At 42.9% G+C, this 21,044-nt stretch overlaps 1 protein-coding gene and 1 pseudogene across 1 annotated transcript in view; one reads left to right on the forward strand and one right to left on the reverse strand.

Moving 5' to 3' along the window:
- Positions 1-9,921, reverse strand: part of LOC132659056 (U2 small nuclear ribonucleoprotein auxiliary factor 35 kDa subunit-related protein 2-like) — a 56,507-nt gene extending 46,586 nt beyond the window's left edge. The window contains exons 1-2 of the mRNA XM_060408679.1: positions 9,858-9,921; positions 9,453-9,532 (exon numbers count right to left, since the gene is read on the reverse strand). Of these exons, the coding sequence (XP_060264662.1) occupies positions 9,453-9,532; positions 9,858-9,901 (124 nt within the window). The 5' untranslated portion in view covers positions 9,902-9,921. The remainder of the gene's footprint in view (positions 1-9,452; positions 9,533-9,857) is intronic.
- Positions 9,922-14,739: 4,818 nt separating this feature from the next.
- The window catches only part of LOC132658881 (neuronal membrane glycoprotein M6-b-like), a 39,375-nt pseudogene continuing 33,070 nt past the window's right edge, over positions 14,740-21,044 (forward strand).

Genomic DNA, 21,044 nt, shown 5'->3' on the forward strand with positions numbered 1-21,044 from the left:
AGTTTGTTCAGTAAACTGAACATAGTCCCTCCCATCTAAAAAACAATAAATAACAAAAAATAAGTTAAAGATGAAGATGCAAGACAAACATCTATCAAGAAAAAGACAAGGGTGCTCAATCTCACTACTATTATTCAACATAGTTTTGAAAGTCCTAGTCACAGCAATCAGAAGAAACAGAAATAAAAGGAATCTAGATTGGAAAAGAAGTAAAATGTTCACTGTTTGCACATGACATGATACTATACATAGAAAAGCCTAAAGATGCCATTAGGAAATTACTAGATCTAATCAATGAATATAGTAAATTCACATGATAAAAAACACACAGAAATGCTTTGCCTTCCAATACACCAACAATGAAAACTGGAAAGAGAAACTAATGAAATCATCCTGCAACAAAAAGAATACAACGCATAGGAATAAATCTACTTAAGAGCCAAAAAGCCCTTAGGCATAAAACTGTAAGACACTGATGAAAGAAATAAAACACAATATAAACAGAGGGACAGATATACCATGTTCTTGGACTGGAAGAATCAGTATTATGAAAATGACTCTACTGTCCAAGGCAACCTACAGATTCAACACAAAACCTATCAAGCTACCAATGGTAGTTTTCATAGAACCAAAACAAAAAAATTTCACAATCCGTATGGAAATACAAAAGATCCCAAATAGCCAAAGCTATCTTGAGAAAGAATGGAGCTGGAGGAAATGGAGCTGAAGTAACAGACTTCAGACTATAAAGCTAGAGTTATCAAGACAGTCTGGTACTGGCACAAAAACAGAAATAGGCCAATAAAACATGATAAGAGAGTTCAGAGGTAAACCCACACATCTATGAGCACCTTATCTTTGACAAAAAAGGCAAGAATATACAATGGAGAAAAGACAGCTGTTTCAATAACTGTTATTGAGGAAACTGGACCGCTATATGTTAAAGAATGAAACTAAAACAATTTGTAATAGCATACACAAAAATAAATCCAAAATGGATTAAAGATCTCAATTTAAGGTCAGATACTATAAAATGCTCAGAGTAAAACATAAGCAACACACTCCCTAACATAAATTATAGCCAGATCCTCTATGACCCACTTCCTAGTGTAAAAGAATGAAAACAAACAAACAAAAAAAAAACATAAGTAGGACCTAATTAAACTTAAAGCTTTGCACAGCAGAGGATACTATAAACAAAGTGAAAACTGTGACAATGAGAGAAAATAATTGAAAATGAATCAATTGACAAAGGATTTATCTCCAAAATACATAAGAAGCTCATGTAGGTAAATATCAGGAAAACAAGGCAGCTCAATCAAAAAGTGGTCAAAACACCTAAGCAGACATCTCTCCAAAGAAAATAGAGATGGCCAACAAACATATGAAAAAATGTTCAACATCACTAATTATCAGAAAAACGCAAATCAAAATTACACTGAGGTATCATCTCACACTGGTCAGAATGACCATCATCAAAAAGTCTACAAATAAATGCTGGTGAGGACATGGAGAAAGGGGAACTCTCTTGTACTATTAGTGGGAATGTAAACTGATACAGTCAGTATGGAGATACCTTAAAAAATGAGGAATAAAACTGCCACAGTTTACTTCAGTCATGCAGTCATGTCCAACTCTTTGTGACCCCATGGATCGCAGCATACCAGGCCTCCCTGTCCATCACCAACTTCTAGAGTTCACTCAGACTCACATCCATCTAGCCAATGATGCCATCCAGCCATCTCATCCTCTGTCATCCCCTTCTCCTCCTGCTTCCAATCCCTCCCAGCATCAGAGTCTTTTCCCAGTCAACTCTTCGCATGAGGTGGCCAAAGTACTGGAGTTTAAGCTTTAGCGTCATTCCCTCCAAAGAAATCCCAGGGCGGATCTCCTTCAGAATGGACTGGTTGGATCTCCTTGCAGTCCAAGGGACTCTCAAGAGTCTTCTCCAACACCACAGTTCAAAAGCATCAACTCTTTGGTGCTCAGCTTTCTTCACAGTCCAACTCTCACATCCATACATGACCACAGGAAAAACCACAGCCTTGACTAGACAGACCTTTGTTGGCAAATGTCTCTGCTTTTCAATATGCTATCTAGGTTGGTCATAACTTTCAAGAAGTAAGCGTCTTTTAATTTCATGGCTGCAGTCACTGTCTGCAGTGACTTTGGAGCCCCCGAAAATAAACTCTGACACTGTTTCCACTGTATCCCCATCTATTTCCCATGAACTGATGGGACCAGATGCCATGATATCATTTTCTGAATGTTGAGCTTTAAGCCAACTTCTTCACTCTCCTCTTTCACTTTCATCAAGAAGCTTTTTAGTTCCTCTTCACTTTCTACCATAAGGGTGGTATCTGCCACATGACCCAGCAATATCACTACTAGGCATATATCCTGCAAAACCACAATTCTAAAAGACACAGGTACCCCAATGTTCACTGCAGCACTATCCACAACAGCCAGGACATGGAAGCAACCTAAATGGCCATCAGCAGAGGAATGAATAAATAAGATGTGGTCCATATATACAATGGAACATTACTCAGACATAAAGAATGAATTTCAGTCAGTTCCAGTGAGGATATGAACCTAGAGCCTCTTACACAGAGTGAAGTAAGTCTTAAATAATTATTTACTAACACATATTTGTGAACTCTAGGAAAATGGTACTGATGAACCTATTTCATGGAAGGAAGGGAGATGCTGACATACAGAAATGAGAATGGACTTGTGCACACAGTGGGGAAAGGAGAAAGTGGGATGAACAGAGACATCATTAATAACATCACTATTATTTTCACTCTCCTCTTTCACTTTCATCAAGAGGCTTTTTAGTTCCTCTTCACTTTCTGCCATAACGGTGGTGTCATCTGCATATCTGAGGTTATTGATATTTCTCCCAGCAATCTTGATTCCAGCTTGTGCTTCATCCAGCCCAGTGTTTCTCATGATGTAGTCTGCATATAAGTGAAATAAGCAAGGTGACAATATACAGCCTTGACATGCTCCTTTCCTGATTTGGAACCAATCTGTTGTTCCATGTCCAGTTCTAACTGTTGCTTCCTGACCTGCATGTAAGTTTTTCAAGAGGCAGGTCAGGTGGTCTGGTATTCCCATCTCTTTCAGAATTGTCCACAGTTTATTGTGATCCACACCATCAAAGCCTTTGACATAGTCAATAAAGCAGAAATAGATGTTTTTCTGGAACTCTCTTGCTTTTTCCATGATCCAGCAGATGCTGGCAAGTTGACCTCTGGTTCCTCTGCCTTTTCTAAAACCAGCTTGAACATCAGGAAGTTCACGGTTCACGTTATTGCTGAAGCCTGGCTTGGACAATTTTGAGCATCACTTTACTAGCGTGTGAGATGAGCGCAATTGTGCGGCAGTTTGAGCATTCTTTGGCATTGTCTTTCTTTGGGATTGGAATGAAAACTGACTTCTTCCAGTCCTGTGGCCACTGCTGAGTCTTCCAAATTTGCTGGCATATTAAGTGCAACATTTTCACAGCACCATCTTTCAGGATTTGAAATAGCTCAACTGGAATTCCATCACCTCCACTAGCTTTGTTCATAGTGATGCTTTCTAAGGCCCACTTGACTTCACATTCTAGGATGTCTGGCTCTAGGTGAGTGATTACACAATCGTGATTATCTTGGTCATGAAGATCTTTTTTTTGTACAGTTCTTCTGGGTATTCTTGCCACGTCTTCTTAATATCTTCTGCTTCTGTTAGGTCCATACCATTTCTGTCCTTTATCAAGCCCATCTTTGCATGAAATGTTCCCTTGGTATCTCTAATTTTCTTGAAGAGATCTCTAGTTTTTCCCATTCTGTTGTTTGCCTCTATTTCTTTGCACTGATTGCTGAGGAAGGCTTTCTTATCTCTTCTTGCTATTCTCTAGAACTCTGGATTCAGATGCTTATATCCTTCCTTTTCTCCTTGGCTTTTCGCTTCGCTTCTTTTCACAGCTATTTGTAAGGCCTCCCCAGACAGCCATTTTGCTTTTTCGCTTTTCTTTTCCATGGGGATGGTCTTGATCCCTGTCTCCTGTCACAAACCTCATTCCATAGTTCATCAGGCACTCTATCTATCAGATCTAGTCCCTTAAATCTATACCCCGCGTCCAAGATCAGGCGCAGCGCCCGAGAGGAGCTACCCTGCATCCAAGGTCAGGTGCCATGAGTGCCAGGATGCCATGGCGCAGAAGCGGCCAAGAGGAGCTACCCCCCAGCCTGAGGTCAGGGGCAGCGGCCAGGAGGAGCTACCCCACCTCCGAGGTCAGGGGTGGCGGCCGAGAGGAGCTACCTCGCGTCTGAGATCAGGCGTGGTGGCCATGAGTGCCAGGCTGCGACAGCGCAGGAGCGGCCGGGAGGAGCTACCCCAAGTCCAAAGCCGGGGCGGTGGCCAGGAGGAGCTACCGGACACCGAGGCCAGGGGCAGTGGCCGAGAGGAGCAACCCCACATCCAAGGAGCGGTGGCTTCTGGCGCAGGAGGGCTGAGAGGAGTTACTCCACATTCAAGATCAGGAGGGACGGCGGTGAGGAGATACCCCTCGTCCAAGGTAAGGAGCAGGGGCTGCGCTTTGCTGGAGCAACCATGATGACATACCCCATGACCAAGGTAAGCGAAACCCAAGAAAGATGGTAGGTGTTGCAAGAGGGCATCAGAGGGCAGACACACTGAAACCATAATCACAGAAAACTAATCAATCTAATCACAACCAGTCCATTCTGAAGATTAGTTCAGTTCAGTTCAGTCGCTCAGTCGTGTCCAACTCTTTGCGACCCCATGAATCTCAGCACGCCAGGCCTCCCTGTTCATCACCATCTCCCAGAGTTCACTCAGACTCACGTCCATCGAGTCCGTGATGCTATCCAGCCATCTCATCCTCCGGGATCTCTTTGGAGGGAACGATGCTGAAGCTGAAACTCCAGTACTTTGGCCACCTCATGCGAAGAGTTGACTCCTTGGAAAAGACTGATGCTGGGAGGGATTGGGGGCAGGAGGAGAAGGGGATGACATAGGATGAGATGGCTGCATGGCATCACTGACTCGATCGACGTGAGTCTGAGTGAACTCCAGGAGTTGGCGATGGACAGGGAAGCCTGGTGTGCTGTGATTCATGGGGTTGCAAAGAGTCGGACATGACTGAGTGACTGAATTGAACTGAAGTGAATCACAATAGGACCACAGCCTTGTCTAACTAAATGAAACTAAGCCATGCTATGTGGGACCATCCAAGATGGGTGGGTCATGGAGAGGTCTGACAAAATGTGGTCTGCTGGAGAAGGGAATGGCAAACCACTTCAGTATTCTTGCCTTGAGAACCCCATGAACAATATGAAAAGGCAGAATGATAGGATACTGAAAGAGGAACTCCCCAGGTCAGTAGGTGCCCAATATGCTACTGGAGATCAGTGGAGAAATAACTCCAGAAAAAATGAAGGGATGGAGCCAAAGCAAAAACAATACCCACTTGTGGATGTGACTAGTGATAGAAGCAAGGTCCGATGCTGTAAAGAGCAATACTGCATAGGAACCTGGAATGTTAGGTCCATGAATCAAGGCAAATTGGAAGTGGTCAAATAAGAGACGGCAAGGGTGAGCGTTGACATTCTAGGAATCAGCGAACTAAAATGGACTGGAATGGGTGAATTTAGCTCAGATGACCATTGTATCTACTACTGCAGGCGGGAATCCCTGAGAAGAAATGGAGTAGCCATCATGGTCAACAAAAGAGTCCGAAATGCAGTACTCAGATGCAGTCTCAAAAACAACAGAATGATCTCTATTCATTTCCAAGGCAAACCACTCGATATCACAGTAATCCAAGTCTACGCCCCAACTAGTAATGCTGAAGAAGCGGAAGTTGAATGGTTCTATGAAGACCTACAAGACCTTGTAAAACTAACACCCAAAAAAGATGTTCTTTTCATTACAGGTGACTGGAATGCAACAGTAGGAAGTCAAGAAACACCTGGAGTAACAGGCAAATTTGGCCTTGGAATACGGAATGAAGCAGGGCAAAGGCTAAAGGAGTTTTGCCAAGAGAACGCACTGGTCATAGCAAACACCCTCTTACAACAACACAAGAGAAGACTCTACACGTGGACATCACCAGATGGTCAACACCGAAATCTGACTGATTACATTCTTTGCATTCAAAGATGGAGTAGCTCTATACAGTCAGCAAAAACAAGACTGGGAGCTGACTGGCTCAGATCATGAGCTCCTTATTGCCAAATTCAGACTTAAATTGAAGAAAGTAGGGAAAACCGCTAGAACATTCAGGTATGACCTAAATCAAATCCCTTATGATTATACCTGATGCTACCGACCCTCTAATATGTATAGTAAGAACATACAATATTTTCTTTCTAGTATTTTGCAATAAACAGAGTAACATTAGACTAACAAACCCATAAGGCATTTTAGAACATTCCCCAGATATCATTTTTTAAAAAAAGATCAATACTAGCTGTAGTGTATATATATATATATACATGATGTATATTTTAAATGTACATCTGGTTATATACAAAGCTCAATCCTGGATAATATATACAGCTCTTTGTATATCATAAAACTGAATTCCTTTCATTTACAAAAGCATAAAGTTGTTATGTTCTGTAGAAAAATGTGCATATACTTTAGAGATGAAAACTGAATTATTTAGGTGTGAAGCACCATATATCTGCAACTTATCTGTCAATTATCAGGGTAAAAAAATTCTATACATGAATGTGCAAATATCTGTACACACACACATACATATCTGCTGCTGCTAAGTCGCTTCAGCTATGTCCAACTCTGTATGACCCCAGAGATGGCAGCCCACCAGACTCCTCCATCCCTGGGATTCTCCAGGCAAAAATACTGGAATGGGTTGCTACTTCCTTCTCCAATGCATGAAAGTGAAAAGTGAAAGTGAAGTCGCTCAGTCATGTCTGAATCGTTTGCAACTCCATGGACTGTAGATTACCAGGCTCCTCTATCCATGGGATTCTCCAGGCAAGAGTACTGGAGTGGGTTGCCATTTCCTTCTCCAGTATATACATATTTTCACATATTAATATATATAGAAATATACATATAGAGAGAGAGAAAAGAGAGGAGACAGAAATGTTCATTAGATACTGAGTTCATAGATGCTTATTGTACTATTTCTTTCCAATTTTCTGTATACTGGAATACTCTTCAAATTAAAAATATAAGAATATAATTTTTCCTACAATAAAAACTATATTCTCTTCAATTTAAAATTTAAATTTGAGAGAAAAATGCAACAAGAGATGTTTAACACACAGGGAAAACTGAGGCCACTTAAGGAAATGGAACAGCAGCTTTCAACATTCAAAGTTAAAAGAAAAAAAGATTTTTAACAGTGATGCATGTATTATAAGTCCCAAAAAGGCTTACCCAGTTCTATTTGAAACTGCCTTTCTAATCAAGTAAACTTTACTCTTTCAGATTTCTAAATTAAAAGAAAATAGGCCCACATATGCACACAAATGGTGGTAACTTCTGATACAATTATCAGATAGATAAATAACTTTTCTGGCAGAGGATATGATTCTGAATTACTTACAGAGGTTATTTCCACTAAGTAGACATTGCTTGCACCTGCTAATACTCAAAAATAACTTCTGACTCACTTAAACCTCTAACCCCTCCAAAACCAAGTTCACACAGTGCAAAAAAATTATTATGAACAATTCAAGTGAGGTATTTTCTCTACAAGTATAACCAAATATTTCCCAGCATACATTAAAGTAGCAAGTATTTAATTGTATTATACATGTAATTCTTTCAAACAAAAACAGAATCATACTTCAGTTTTGTAACTTGCTTTTACATTTTACCTTAATTTGTGACAAGACAGTTTATTTCATGCTATCCAAGATTAAACTAGATGCCGAAAAGATTACCTACAACCGGAAGACCAATGTTCGAAGAATTTCCAGAAATCATTAGCCAATTCACTCTTATGTAACACTTTCTATATTTTAGAGAATATGTTTGCTCATTCAATGTGTACTACAATGTTTGCTCATTCAATGTGTACTACAATGAATGAACAGAAGTGTTTTTTATTCTATACATTCATTACGTCTCTCTAGATTAAGAACTGTGAATCAGAATATGCAAAACTAGGAGCAAAGCTGTTAACTGACAGACAACTGCTTGGTTTTGGATATGGCACTAGCTATATAATAAAAAGAAAAGTAGTGACCTACTTATAAATATACTAAATTTGTTTATAGGAAGGAAGATTTCAAATGACTACCTACGAAGATTTGCTGTGAGTGTATTTTGTAAAGTGAAAAGGAATAAGTAACTCCAACCTATCCTACCTACTTTTCCTGACATTTTCTTCTGCCTCTAATGGACTAATTTCAAATTAATAATATAAACAAGTCACCTGTTGTGTGTGAACATAATGATTTTTCCATACCAAATATGCCACATATTGCTACTAGAATCATTGCCTGGGAACATCAATGGTAAACGAAAGCTCTATGGCCATTTCCCAAGTCCAAAAATCCTGTTTACTTGAGGCCACAGTCTCTAGAGTACAAGAACTGTCTTGGACAACTTAATAAGCAAGTTCTGGAAAATGTGGATGACAAACATTAAAAGCCGATACTGTTGTGTGATAGCAGTGGATCCATCTGAATTTTTTTAAGCATGTTGGCTAAGCAGTACTAAGTTTACAGCATTACACACACAAGTTTATGGGAAAATGTTAGGATCTGCCATTTCTAAGCCAAATACGTATTATCACTGGGCAAATTAAGGTTCCACTATTTTTCCCAACAGAAAAGAAGTGTTCTACAACTAAAAGGCAACAATAATAAAGCACTACAAACACCACATAATCCAGTAACAGCTATCAGTAGAAATATTTCTTAAGACTTCGTTCTATATAATCCCGAGTTTTACATTTATGTAAACATGAATGGGTTGCATGATTTTATTTGGTTTTAAGTATGTATGTTTACAGTCAAGTTAAGTTCCACGACTAGTTTTATGCTTGTAAATAGTTAAAGAAAAACAACAGTTTCCGTTTTCATTTGGCTCAATATAGGCACCTTATTCTATTCCAGTTTGAGAAAAATCTGAACGTCTTATTAATATACTCGACCAGTACATGGGAAAACATCGACTGAGTAGTTAACAATTAGTAGCTGCTGAAATTCACAATTCTTACAGTTGTGACATCAAGTTCTTTACGAATATTTACAAATAGTGATTCACCGTACCTTTCTCTGTCTTATTTAAAACGTCAGTATTTTCTCTAATATGGTTATAATATAACTTAATTTCGAGAGAACCAGACCCTGCGTGTCATCAGATGCACACCTCTCTTTTGACACTGGGGCTTCTATTTTGGGCCGCAGTATGGGTAACAAGTTTATACAAACAAAACAAAATGAGTCCATTACCTGAGTCTCTTAGTCTAGCCAGTTCCCGGCGACGTTTCTTTCGTTTTTCCTTCTTCAAGGCGGCTCTGTATTTTTTGTGGCTGGAAAACCGAAACATACACCATCACTGGTCACACCTCCAATACGGTCTGGAGGCCCCCTTTCCACTGAGTCAAGTGCAGGAAAGTCTCTTTAGTACTAGGCAATGAAATCTTGGTTTTTATATTTCGGTTACAAAACCGTCTATCTACCCTCAGCCATTAAGTCTCCATTCGCAGTTTTGATTCTCGCCTTCCTGAGCCCATGGACGCCAGTTAACAGGGCCAGGAAGGCACCGGCTTGTTTGTCCCACGCTGCGTGTGCAGCCTAGGCTCTTCCTGGTTTGTTTGTTTGTTTCTTTTCAGTCACGTCTCCCAGTCAGCTTACCTCTGTGTCTTGGGAAATAGCTCCAACGTTGTCACCTTATCCATGCCCGACCGCCCGCACCACTAAGCCGAGAGGCGGGCCTAACGGCGGAAACGACCATGCGCAAGCGCAGGCAAAAGCGGAAGTCTGAAGCTTTCTTCCCTTGTTTCACTTTCTGGCGAACTATCAGACGCGTCTTTCCGAAGAGTTACTGTGCGGATGTTTCCACACTCTGGAGTTAATGTCTCCACTAAGCACTTCACTGATGATTTGTTCTGAGGCTGTCGTGGGTATCTTGTGGCCAACATGTGAAAATGATCTGTCGAGTGCCAGTTCACTCTTACTGCGCAGTACCTTCAGCCTCCACTTGAGCCTCAGCTCCTTCCGCCGCTCCACTTATCGGCGCCTCATAAAAAGCTTCAGATTCCGTCCCCTTCGGTTCAACCCGTTACAAAAGGAACGTAATTCTTTGGGCAGGAAATGCAAACTCGGCTTGCGGTTCTGTTTATGGCCTCAGAACGAAAAATATGTACGTAATGTTATAGGCTATTGATACATACAAACATGTTTAGGTAGTATGAGTGTCTCTGCCTGAGTAGAACACTTTTTGGTCTGAGAAAATAAAATAGAAATAAAGATTAAAAAAATAAATTTAATACCTTTGACGTATAACGTGTAAAATTAAGCCGTGCAATATTTTATTAAATTACGTATTCTGAAATGATTGCAGTTGTAGCAACAAGTTAATACCTCTTCGTTTATGTAATTCGTTCTAATTAAATCGTCCCTTAGGAACTTTGATGATTGCCAATACAAAATTGTCTGTATTCATTATATTATAAACTAGATTTCTAGAACTTTTTTTTATTGTCGACAGTACCTTTTAAAAAAAATCTCCTAGTTGAGTTTCGGATGGAAAGAGTTACCCAGGTAGAGAAGATTCACAGTTGTAGGTCAGTGTAAGCCAAGACACTGCACACTGAAATACGTAGAATTTACCTTTCCCAGGTGAAATAGAGGTAAAGAATCCACCTGCCAATGCAAGACGTTCAAGGGATGAGGGTTCCATCACTGGGTTGGGGCAATTCCCTGGAGTAGGAAGTAGCAACCCACTCCAATATTCTTACCTGTGAAATCCCTTGTACAGAGGAGGCTAGTGGTGGACAGAGGGGGCATGGGCCGCTAAGGAGTCAGGTGGGACTGAGCACACAGATTTTGGCCATTACATTTAAAATGTTATTCCAGAATGTGAGGTAACATAATAATAGATGTAGGCTGCACTGGGTTTTAGAGGAGAAACTCTCAAGTCACAATAAGATGCTTTAATTATGTTCTGTAGGCACTGAAATTGCTGGAAGATTTTAAAGAAAGACAGTGTTGTGGAGGACAGGGAAGCCTGGAGTGCTGCGGTTTATGGGGTTGCAAAGCCTCAGACAGGACTGAGAAACTGAAATACAAATAAAGTATAGCCAAGTTGAGGATATGGGAAGTTTTGAGGGCATGGAAAGCTCTGGGCGGGGGGGGGGGGGGGGGGGGGTCAAGGATCAAAGCTTAGTACTTCACAGGATATCATCAGCTATCCAATGGTGCCCTTTGATCTCCAGAATCTCAAACTTGATGAGGGGTCTGGAATTCCAGTGGCTGCCCAAAGGTAAGCTTGTTAACTTCTAGCAATAAAGCTGTGGCAGCTTCTGCCTGGAGCCAGGAAGATGACCTTTGAGCGCCAGAATCTAATCGTGGGAAACAGCCTGTAGGATAAGGAACATTTCCTAGCTTTTGTGCAAGTCCTGTTTTTCTGCTGAGTGCGTGCCTGTTCTGTTGCTCAGTGATGTCTGACTCTTTGAGACCCAGTGTGTTAGGTAAAAGACGACCAGGTACACCAAAAGAATGTCTTACAGGCTTTAATGGCGAAGCGCTCCAGGGGCGGGATTCCCGGACCCAAACGGGGCAGGTCGAGGAAATCCGCCTGCCGGCCACGTTAGAAGTTTGTTTATATATGCTCGCTGCGAGGGATGGCAGGGTTTAGTGGATGGGGGTTTGGATAGGTTGCCGCTTCGCAGCGGCGCGGGCTGATAGGTCTTTCTATGCGGCTGGGGCCGGCGGCTTTAGCGGTGAAGTGTGCTGTCATTGGTCCCCGGGATCTGGGAGCCTCTCTCTGTTAGGGACTTCCACAGGCGGGGGAGAGGAGGGGCGGCTCTCATGGCAGCCGTTGAAGTGCACTGTCATTGGCCCCTGGAATCTGGGAGGATCCTTCTGTTAGGGACCTTCTCGCTGGCGGGAGGGAGAGGAGGGGTGGCCCATGATGGCCCCCGGGGTTCGACCTTACACAGTGGACTGCAGCCTGCCAGGTTCCTCTGTCCATGGGATTTCCAAGGCAAGAATACTGGAATGGGTTGCCTCTCCCTTCTTCAGGGTATCTTCCTGACCCAGGGATTGAACCCACATCTCCTGCATTGGCTGACAGATTTTTTTGCCATCGAGCCACCAAAGAAGCCCAGTCTCTGTTTCCTTTGGTCTAAAATGTTTTTAAGTGAAGGGCACATGCACTTTACCATTACCAATGGTAATGTCCCTTTACCATTTGGCACTTCCCTAACAGGGTGCATTTTTCCTGATCCTAGGTAATAGGAAGTTCCACTATGAGGTACTTGTACCCTCTGCCTTTTCTTGCATATCAGAGGGTACAAGTGACATAGGGAGGTAGAGTTAGGAATCAGTCAGAGGGATCCAATTTCAGGCCATTTTCTTTATCCCACCATCAAGTTATGTAACAGCCAGACCATGTTACAATAAAATTTAACTTCTTCCTTTTTCAGGCCATCTATTTTTTTTTTTCAAATTTCCTGTTTTTAAGTATATACTTCAGAAGTTTTTTGTTTTTCTGTTTTTTTCTGGCTTAAAAGAGGAGTCTCCCATGTTGACCAACCTGCAATTAAAAAAATAGTTATCGTAGAAATGGGTTTTGACATTCCAGAGATTTTTCCTAGGAGTCTTTAACATTGATTTTTAACCAGACATCCCAGGTTGAAATTAACTCTTTAAACAAAGTACTCCCTCATGTGGCACTGCTACTGTTGTGAAGTCCAGAGTTACAAAACACACCTTGGAGGACACTCAAGACAGTGGGAGTGGTTAGTACAATAGTGTATGGCCCTTTCCAGGTGGGGTAACATCTGCTATTTCCAATCCTTTATTCATACTAAATCTACTGGGGAGTATGGGTGTATAGTAGTACCTAAAGAAAAGGGAATTCTTGAACATAAGAGGTGATATCACAGAATACCTTCCTCAGCTGTTCCAGCTGCCCCCAAACCTCCATCCCTCCTCTGTGTAATAAATTTACCTTTACTTTTTGAATAACAGGGAGGCTCCCAAACATTATCTCATAGGGAGGGAGAATACTCATGTGCCTGGGGGTGGGGGGTGTAGAGGGGGTGGGAGGTGGTCATTCTGACCCTCATTTAACGCTATTAACAGCATGTTCATTCAGGGGGTGCCAGTTTCTTGCACCCATTTTGCTAAAGTCACCTTGATGGTCTGGTTCATTCTCTCAGCCATTCCTGAACTTTGTGACCTATTCACTGTATGTAGTTTCCATTTAATATTTACTGCTTTGCAGACCAGTTGGAGTAATTCAGCCACAAATGCGGGCCCATTATCTGATCCTACACTCAGAGGGAACGCACACCTTGGAATAATGTCTCTCAGCGAGACTCAGGCCACTTCCTTCACTTTTTCAGTCTTAGCAAGGTAAGCTTCTACCTATCCTGTAAAAGGACATTCCATCACCAGCAAATATTTGTATCCTCGGCATGGCTTTACCTCACTGAAGTCCACTTCTAGATGTTCAAATGGAGCAGCGCCCTTAAGTTGTCTTACAGAAGGTGCTGTCTCCTTTGGGGCTTGGTTATTCTTAGCACAGGTTACACATTGGTGGCTTGCATCTGCACGCAAGGTTGTTAGACCTGGTGTGACAAAATAGTGGGCAAAAATTTCCACAAATCTTTGTTTTCCCTAAATGGAAATATGTAACCAGCTGAAATGTGAAGCTAGAGAGGACAAAGAGTCTCCCATCTGAGAGTTCGCATCATCCATCCTCCGACAGTGTTCCTTGCTCATTTGATGACCAGGTGATTTCTTCCTTGTCCTAGACTGGGGCCACTTAGGTGGTTAGTAGCTAGACACCACAGGTGTTACCAAAAGTTTGGTTGCTATATTGTGTTGGGCAGCTGCTTGGTCAGCCAGACAGTTCCTTTTCACCTGAAGTGTATCCACCCTCTGGTGGCTCCTACAGTGCCACTGTAGCAGGTTCCCATGCTGCTTCCAACAGCAGCAGAATTTCCTCTTTATTTTGTGTTTCTTTGCTAGTTGTAGTTAATAGCCCCCTTTCTTTATATATGGCCCCATGTATGTGTAAGGTAGCAAAGACATACTGTGAGTTTAGCCTCTCACCTTTAGCCAGCTTTAAGTCTTCTATAAGTGCCCAGAGCTCTGCTTGTTGATCTGACCAGTGTGTGGGGAGCTGTTCTGCCTTGAGGGTTGTATCTGTTGTGGTTACACATATCCAGTTTTTCTGTTTCAAGTAGCTGGTCCCATCTGTGTAGTAAGTGTCATCTGGTTGACTTAAAGAGACATCTCTAAGGTCCAGATGGCTAGAGTAGACTGTCTCTAGCATCTCCTCACAGTTATGGCTGGGAGGGCCTTGACTCATTGGCACATAAGTTGCTGGGAGCCTGACAGGATTCCACCTTTATTCAGGGATTTTCACATTAAAGTCCTTGATAATGTAACATCTGAGTGGAAAGCCATTTTGCCCCAGGCCCCATTAGGAGAGTGATGATGGCATATAATACTTTTACTCTAATAGTCTGTCCCATAGTCAGTATGTCAGCCTCTCGTTAAAATGGTGTCAGCTGCCACTGCTCTTAGACAATGGAGGCCATCCAGAGGCTACAGGATCCAGCCTCTTGGGTAATGTACCACAGGTCACTGCCATGAACCTACTCTTTGTGCCAGCACCCCCAGTACTACTTGCTCTTTCTCATGGACGTACAGAGTGAAAGGTTTGGTCAAATCAGGGAGGCCTAATGCAGGGGCCTCTGTCATGGCTCTCTCATGGTTCAAAAGCATGATTCTATTCTGCTCTCCAAGTTAGAGAGTCATTTCCGGGGCCCATAGTGGCGGCATATAAGGGTTTAGCTATTTGTGAAAAGCCAGGTATCCAAATCTGGCAGAAATCCATGGCTCCCCAAAATTTTCTCACTACCTTTTGGTAGTAGTCTGGCTTATTCAATTGATTACATGTTTTTGTTCTAAGCCTAGAGCACGCCTCCCCTCCCTTATAACAAATCCTAAGTACTTTACCTCAGTCTGGCAGATTTGGGCCTTTTTTTCTTGACACCTTATATCTGGCCTGTTCCAACAGGCCAAGGAAAGTCTTAGTTCTTTCCCAGCACTAAGTATGAGGCTCTGCCGTGAGAAGTAGGTCATCCACATATTGCAGGATTTGGCACTTGGTAACATCCAATGGGAAGAAGAGGAAGTCTGTTACCAAAGCTTCCCCAAATATAGTAGGGGAATTTTTAAATCCTTGTGGTAGCTGATGCCACCTCATCTGGGTCTTTCAACCCATTTCAGGGTCCTCCCATTCTAAAACAAAAATCCTCCAATTACCCAATTGGAGCCACTCTTATACAAAGGAAAGCATCTTTGAAGTCCAAACAAGTAAAATACCGGGCATTAGAAGACATTAGGCTTAGCAAGGTATTGGGATTAGGGACAGTTTGGTGTAAAGTCACCATCACCTCATTTGCTAACCTTGGGTCCTGAACTGGCTGATAATCCTTTGCCTCATCCTTCCTTTGGGAATTCCCTAGTGGCTCAGATGGTAAAGCATCTGCCTGCAATGTGGGAGACCCAGGTTTGATCCCTGGGTCAGGAAGATCCCCTGGAGAAGGGAAAGGCAACCCACTCCAGTACTCATCCTTCTTTACCAGAAGGATAGGGGTGTTCCGTGGAGAGAGGCATTCCACCAGTATGCCTGCCTCCTTCAGCCTATCAATGTGAAGCTTGGTTCCCTCCCTGGCAGCTGGCGGTATAGGATATTTTTTTTGTCTTATGGGCTAGGCCCTTGCCTGTAAGTCTGTTACCACCAGTGGGTGGTTTTCTCAGGTCCAGGGGGGTTGTTTTCACACTATACATCAGGAAACAGCTTTGTTAGGACTTCTGGGTGACTGATAGAGCTTCCATTCATCTTCCCTCGGTACTGTCACAGATAGAAGGAAAGTTTCTGTTCCCACCTATAATTTTGGCTCTTTTTGTGAAACGGATATTTCAGCTCCCAGTTTAGTCAACAAGTCTCTTCCCAATAATGGGACCAGACATTCAGGAACGTACAAAAATTCATGCACAACTTGGTGAACCCCTATCTGGCATAATCTTGGACTATTGAAGACCTGCTGTATCTTCCCTCCAGTTGCCCCAGCAATTGTGATAGATTTATTAGTCAAGGGGGCCACTTGAGTTGTTACCATGAAACACTGAGCTTCTGTGTCCACCATAAAGTCTATAGAACAGTCTCCCACTTCTAAAGTCACCATAGGCTCCTAGGGACCTTGTTCACTGGAACCTCGGTCGTCCTGTTCAGAGTCCATGCCCACCATCTCAATCAGCGCATCTGCCAGCTCAGAGGCCATTGGCTTAGTCTTGTTTTAAGGGGCAATCATTTTTCCAGTGCCCAAACCCATGACATCTAGCACACTGGTCTTGCTGAAGGGACGTTCAGGGGCCTGGTTTCCTAGGGTGGAACAGCTGGCTGTTTACTGGGATCTGGACAGCCCAGCACAGTGGCCAGGACAGATATCTTTTGATGAACCTTTGATCATTTTCCTTTTGTTTTTTCTCAGCCTCCTTTATAGCCTCCTGGTCCCAGTTGACAAAAACCTTGTCAGCAATGTCTATAGCTGGGTGCTGGTAAGAGCTGAGAATCCCTCCATTTTTTTGAGTTTTCTCCTACTGTTGGGATATGACTGGACTGCAAAGGCAGCATTTATAAGCCTTTGGTTCTCAGTGGGCCTCTGGATCAAAGAGGGTGTACTGTCGGAAGGCCTCACACAGTCTCTCATAGAATTCTGTTCGAGTCTCATCTGATTTTTGGATCATGGTGTTAGTCTAATGTTAGTAGTCTTGAGAGCCCCCCCTTTTGAGGCCTTGTATAATAACGCTCAGTATTTTTCCAAGGACTGTTTACCTTGGTCAGTGTTGAAGTCCCAATCTGGTCTTCTATCAGGAGTAGCTTCCCAGGCCCAAGTTTCAGGATCCATTTGGCCCTCTGGTGCATTTTCTCAGCACCATTTTCATGTCTCTGTAAGGATCTGGGTCTCTCTTCTGTATTGAAAAAGGTAAGGAGAAGTTGGACTATATCATCCCACACCAGCCTGTGGGTCCTAAAAATAGTCTCCATTAGGTGAATCATGCCCTGCAGCTTCTCAGAATAGGGAGGAGTGTGCCTCTGCCACTTTAAGAGAACTGTGGTTGAGAATGGCTGATAGTAAAGAGAAGTGGGGCCAGGACGGATGTGTCCATCTGGCACCATCTGTGGCGCTGCGTGGACCTCACTGAGAGGCATTTGCAAAACTCCTTTTTCCTGCAACTTCTTTGTGGACCTCCGTTGTTTCCAAACACTTGGTTCCCTGCTCTTTTCTCCTTGTAGACTAGGGAAGGGAGGATATAATGCCAGCACAGTCACTCTTACTGTCCCCAGTGGTGCATTAGCAGGGAGGAGAGCTGCCTCCACTGAGGTAGGTGGGGGAGGAAAATCTTCTCCTATTCCCTCTCCCTTTTCTGTGGGCCTCTGCTGTGTTCTCCAGTATGGGGAAGGAAGCAAAAATTCTTCTTCTGGACCATGACATATTTTCTTTGTCTTTTGTTGCTGGAGCTCTGCCAGAGCCAGCAGATTCTTGCTTTCCCTTCTTCTAAGATAATATAATCAGGCCCAAGGGGTTGGGTTTTGCACAATCAATAGCCATGAGTCGACGTACAGTAACTGATCTGGGTGGTCTGGCTGCCCGGTTACAGCAGAGTACATAGTCCAAACTTTGTTCAGTTCTAGGGTTCCCTCTGAGGGCCATCCTACCCCAAAGGATGGCCAGTCTATCTTGCAAAAGGTCCTAAGTTTGTTTGGGGTTAACTTTATGCCATAGTCTCCTCCAAAGCCCTTTCTAAAGTTGTTAATCATACATTTAAGAATGGTTGGCTTGGATTCTCTATCACCCACCCTGCTTTTACTTTCCTTCTATCACTTACGGCAAGTCCAACTTCTATTTTGTCAGTTTTTGCCAAGGTCTTACATCCTAGCCACCACCGATGTCTCCACTCAAAGAAGTAAGACAACTGCCCCTTTACCTCAGGCATGCTGCTGCTGCTGCTAAGTTGCTTCAGTCGTGTCTGACTCTGTGCAACTCCATAGGTGGCAGCCCACCAGGCTCCACCATCCCTGGGATTCTCCAGGCAAGAACACTGGAGTGGGTTGCCATTTCCTTCTCCAGTGCATGAAAGTGGAAAGTGAAGTCTCTCAGTTGTGTCTGATTTTTAGCGACCCCATGGACTGCAGCCTCCCTGGCTCCTCCATCCATGGGATTTTCCAGGTGAGAGTACTGGAATGGGTTGCCATTGCCTTCTCCCTGAATTTGTCCTAATTTCTTTAATAATTTTTTCTTTTTTCCTCTCTGCTTTATTTATTTCCACCATTCTATCTTCCACCTTACTTATCCTCTCTTCTGCTTCAGTTATTCTACTGTTGGTTTCCTCCAGAGTGTTTTTTATCTCAGTTATTACATTCTTCATTATTAATTTATTCTTTATTTCTTCTAGGTCCTTGTTAAACATTTCTTGCATCTTTTCAATTCTTGTCTCTAATCTATATTTCTATAACTCCATTTTGTTTTCAAGATTTTGGATCATCTTTACTATCACTACCTGAATTCTTTTCAGGTTGCTTTCCTATCACCTCCTCTTTTGTTTAGTTTGTGGTTATTTATCATGTTCCTTTACCTGCTGAATATTTCTCTGCTGCCTTTCCGTCTTGTTTAGATTGCTGTTTGGGGTCCCCTTTCTGCATGCTGGAAGTTTGTGGTTCCTCTTTAGTGTGGAGTCTGCTTCCTATGGGTGAGGTTGGCCTAGTGGCTTGTTAAGCTTTCCTTGTTGAGGGAGCATGCATCTGTGTTCTGGTGGGTGGAGCTGAATCTCTTCTCTGGAGTGTAATGAAGTGTCCAGTAATGAGTTTTGGGGTGTCTATGGGTTTGGCATTTCTTTGGACAGGCTGTCTTTTAATGTGTTCTTGCTTTGCTCAAGTTTTAGCATGGTATGTCTTGCAGTGGAACCTGTTGGCTTCTGGGTAGAGCCTGATTTCAGAATGCATTTGGAGGCTTTGGGATGAGCTCTTGTCTATTAATATTCCCTGGAATCAGGAGTTCTCTGAAGTTCTCAAGTTTTGCAGTCAAGCCTCCTGCCTCTGGTTCTCAGTCCTTCTTTTAGAGTTGCCTCAAGGCTTGTTCATTCTTACAGCACAAATGATAAAACATCTAGGTTAATGGTGAAACGATTCTCCACAGAAAGGGGCCACAAAAGATTCACAGAGTTACATAGAGAAGAGAAGAGGGAGGAAGGAGATGGAGGTGACCAGGAGGAGAAAGGGGGAGTCAAAAGCAAAAAGAGCAACCAGTAATGAGTTCCCTCAGTGCTCTCCACAATCCAGAACACCCAGAGTCATTCATAGAGTTATATAGAGAATAGAAGAGGGAGGAGGGAGATAGATGTGACCTGGTGGAGAAAAAGGAGAGTCAAAAAGGGAGTGAGTAATCAAGCCAGGAGTTACATCCCTAAGTGAAAATGGGTACTGAAGATTAGATTCTTAAAGGTACAAAATTTAAATCAAGTATCAAAACACAAAGATTAAAAATCTAGAATAAAGTTAGACTCTAAAAAATACAATATAAAAAATACAAAACAAAATCAACCACAAAATTAAAAATATATATATATATATGAAATTTGCTTTTAAAATAGGGTCTTTTTTGGCAAGGTAAATAGTAGGTTATAAGAATGAAAATTAAAGGCGTAATAAAGAACTTAAATTTTTTTAAGAAAATTAAAAAGTGATAATAGTGAAAATATATCTAGGAATTTCTCTGGAGTTATTGTGGGCAGTGTAGGGTCAGTTCAGTTTCAGATAGTTCCTTGTTCCATCTGTACTGGTTCTGAAGATCTATAGGTCCCCTGCAATGCACAGTCATTGTTAACTACAGAGTTTTAATCTGTTTCACCTGTCACTGTCAGAATGGTTCCCTCTTTGTTTATTTTGCCTTCTGTTTGCCTTCAGTGTCTAATTTCCTCCCTGACACAAGGGGGTGAAGGTGGCCACTTATTTAGGCTCACTTGTTCAGTTGTTTGTGGGGAGGCAGGGACACTCCAAACAAATATTGTTGGTGTGTGTGGGGAGTGCTCACAGTGTATGGACCACCCTGGGTTTGCCACAGCCCAAGGGCAGTGTGTCCTTCCAGGGTCTACACTGCTCAGCCTACAGGGTGCTCTGCAGGGGCATTGTCCCAGGTGGGCCCTGACTTTCTTGCACTTTCCAGGTCTAGGCCACTGTGGTTCTCAGTTACTCTGCAAGGGCACAGATCCAGCTGGGCATTTGTTTTGTACCCTTCCCAGATCCGAGCAACTCAGGCAACCAGGTGCTTGGCAAGTGCACTGTCCCACGTGGGCTGTGCAACTTAATCACTTCACCGGTCCTGGCTGCTTGATTTCCTGGTTGTGCCATGAGAAAACTTTCTCAGGTGTGCCTTGTGTCTCCTCTGGACAGCTAATCTTGGGCTGCTGCTCTCCTGGTGGATGTCAACCACCCAGGATCCCAGGAAGACATGGTTGGCAACTGGGAACCTGCTCACAGTTTGGTGGAAGATGCCATCTCTGGATCTGAGACTGCAGCAGCCCCTTGCCTTCCTGCTCTGGCTGTCACATGCCTGCCTCTCTACCTCTGGGAGTGGAGGGGCCAATACACAGCTAGCTAGCTCTCCTTTGGTATTTGCTCAATACTTTGTTCTGTGAACACTCCAGGCTGTGGGTTAGAGTCTTTCCAGGGAAAGTTCTTTTTTTCTGGTCTCTCTGGAAATCCCACCATTTAGGTTGCTATCTCATGTTTGCTCC

This window comes from Ovis aries, chromosome Y (assembly GCF_016772045.2).
Source record: "Ovis aries strain OAR_USU_Benz2616 breed Rambouillet chromosome Y, ARS-UI_Ramb_v3.0, whole genome shotgun sequence".
NCBI lineage: Eukaryota > Metazoa > Chordata > Mammalia > Artiodactyla > Bovidae > Ovis > Ovis aries.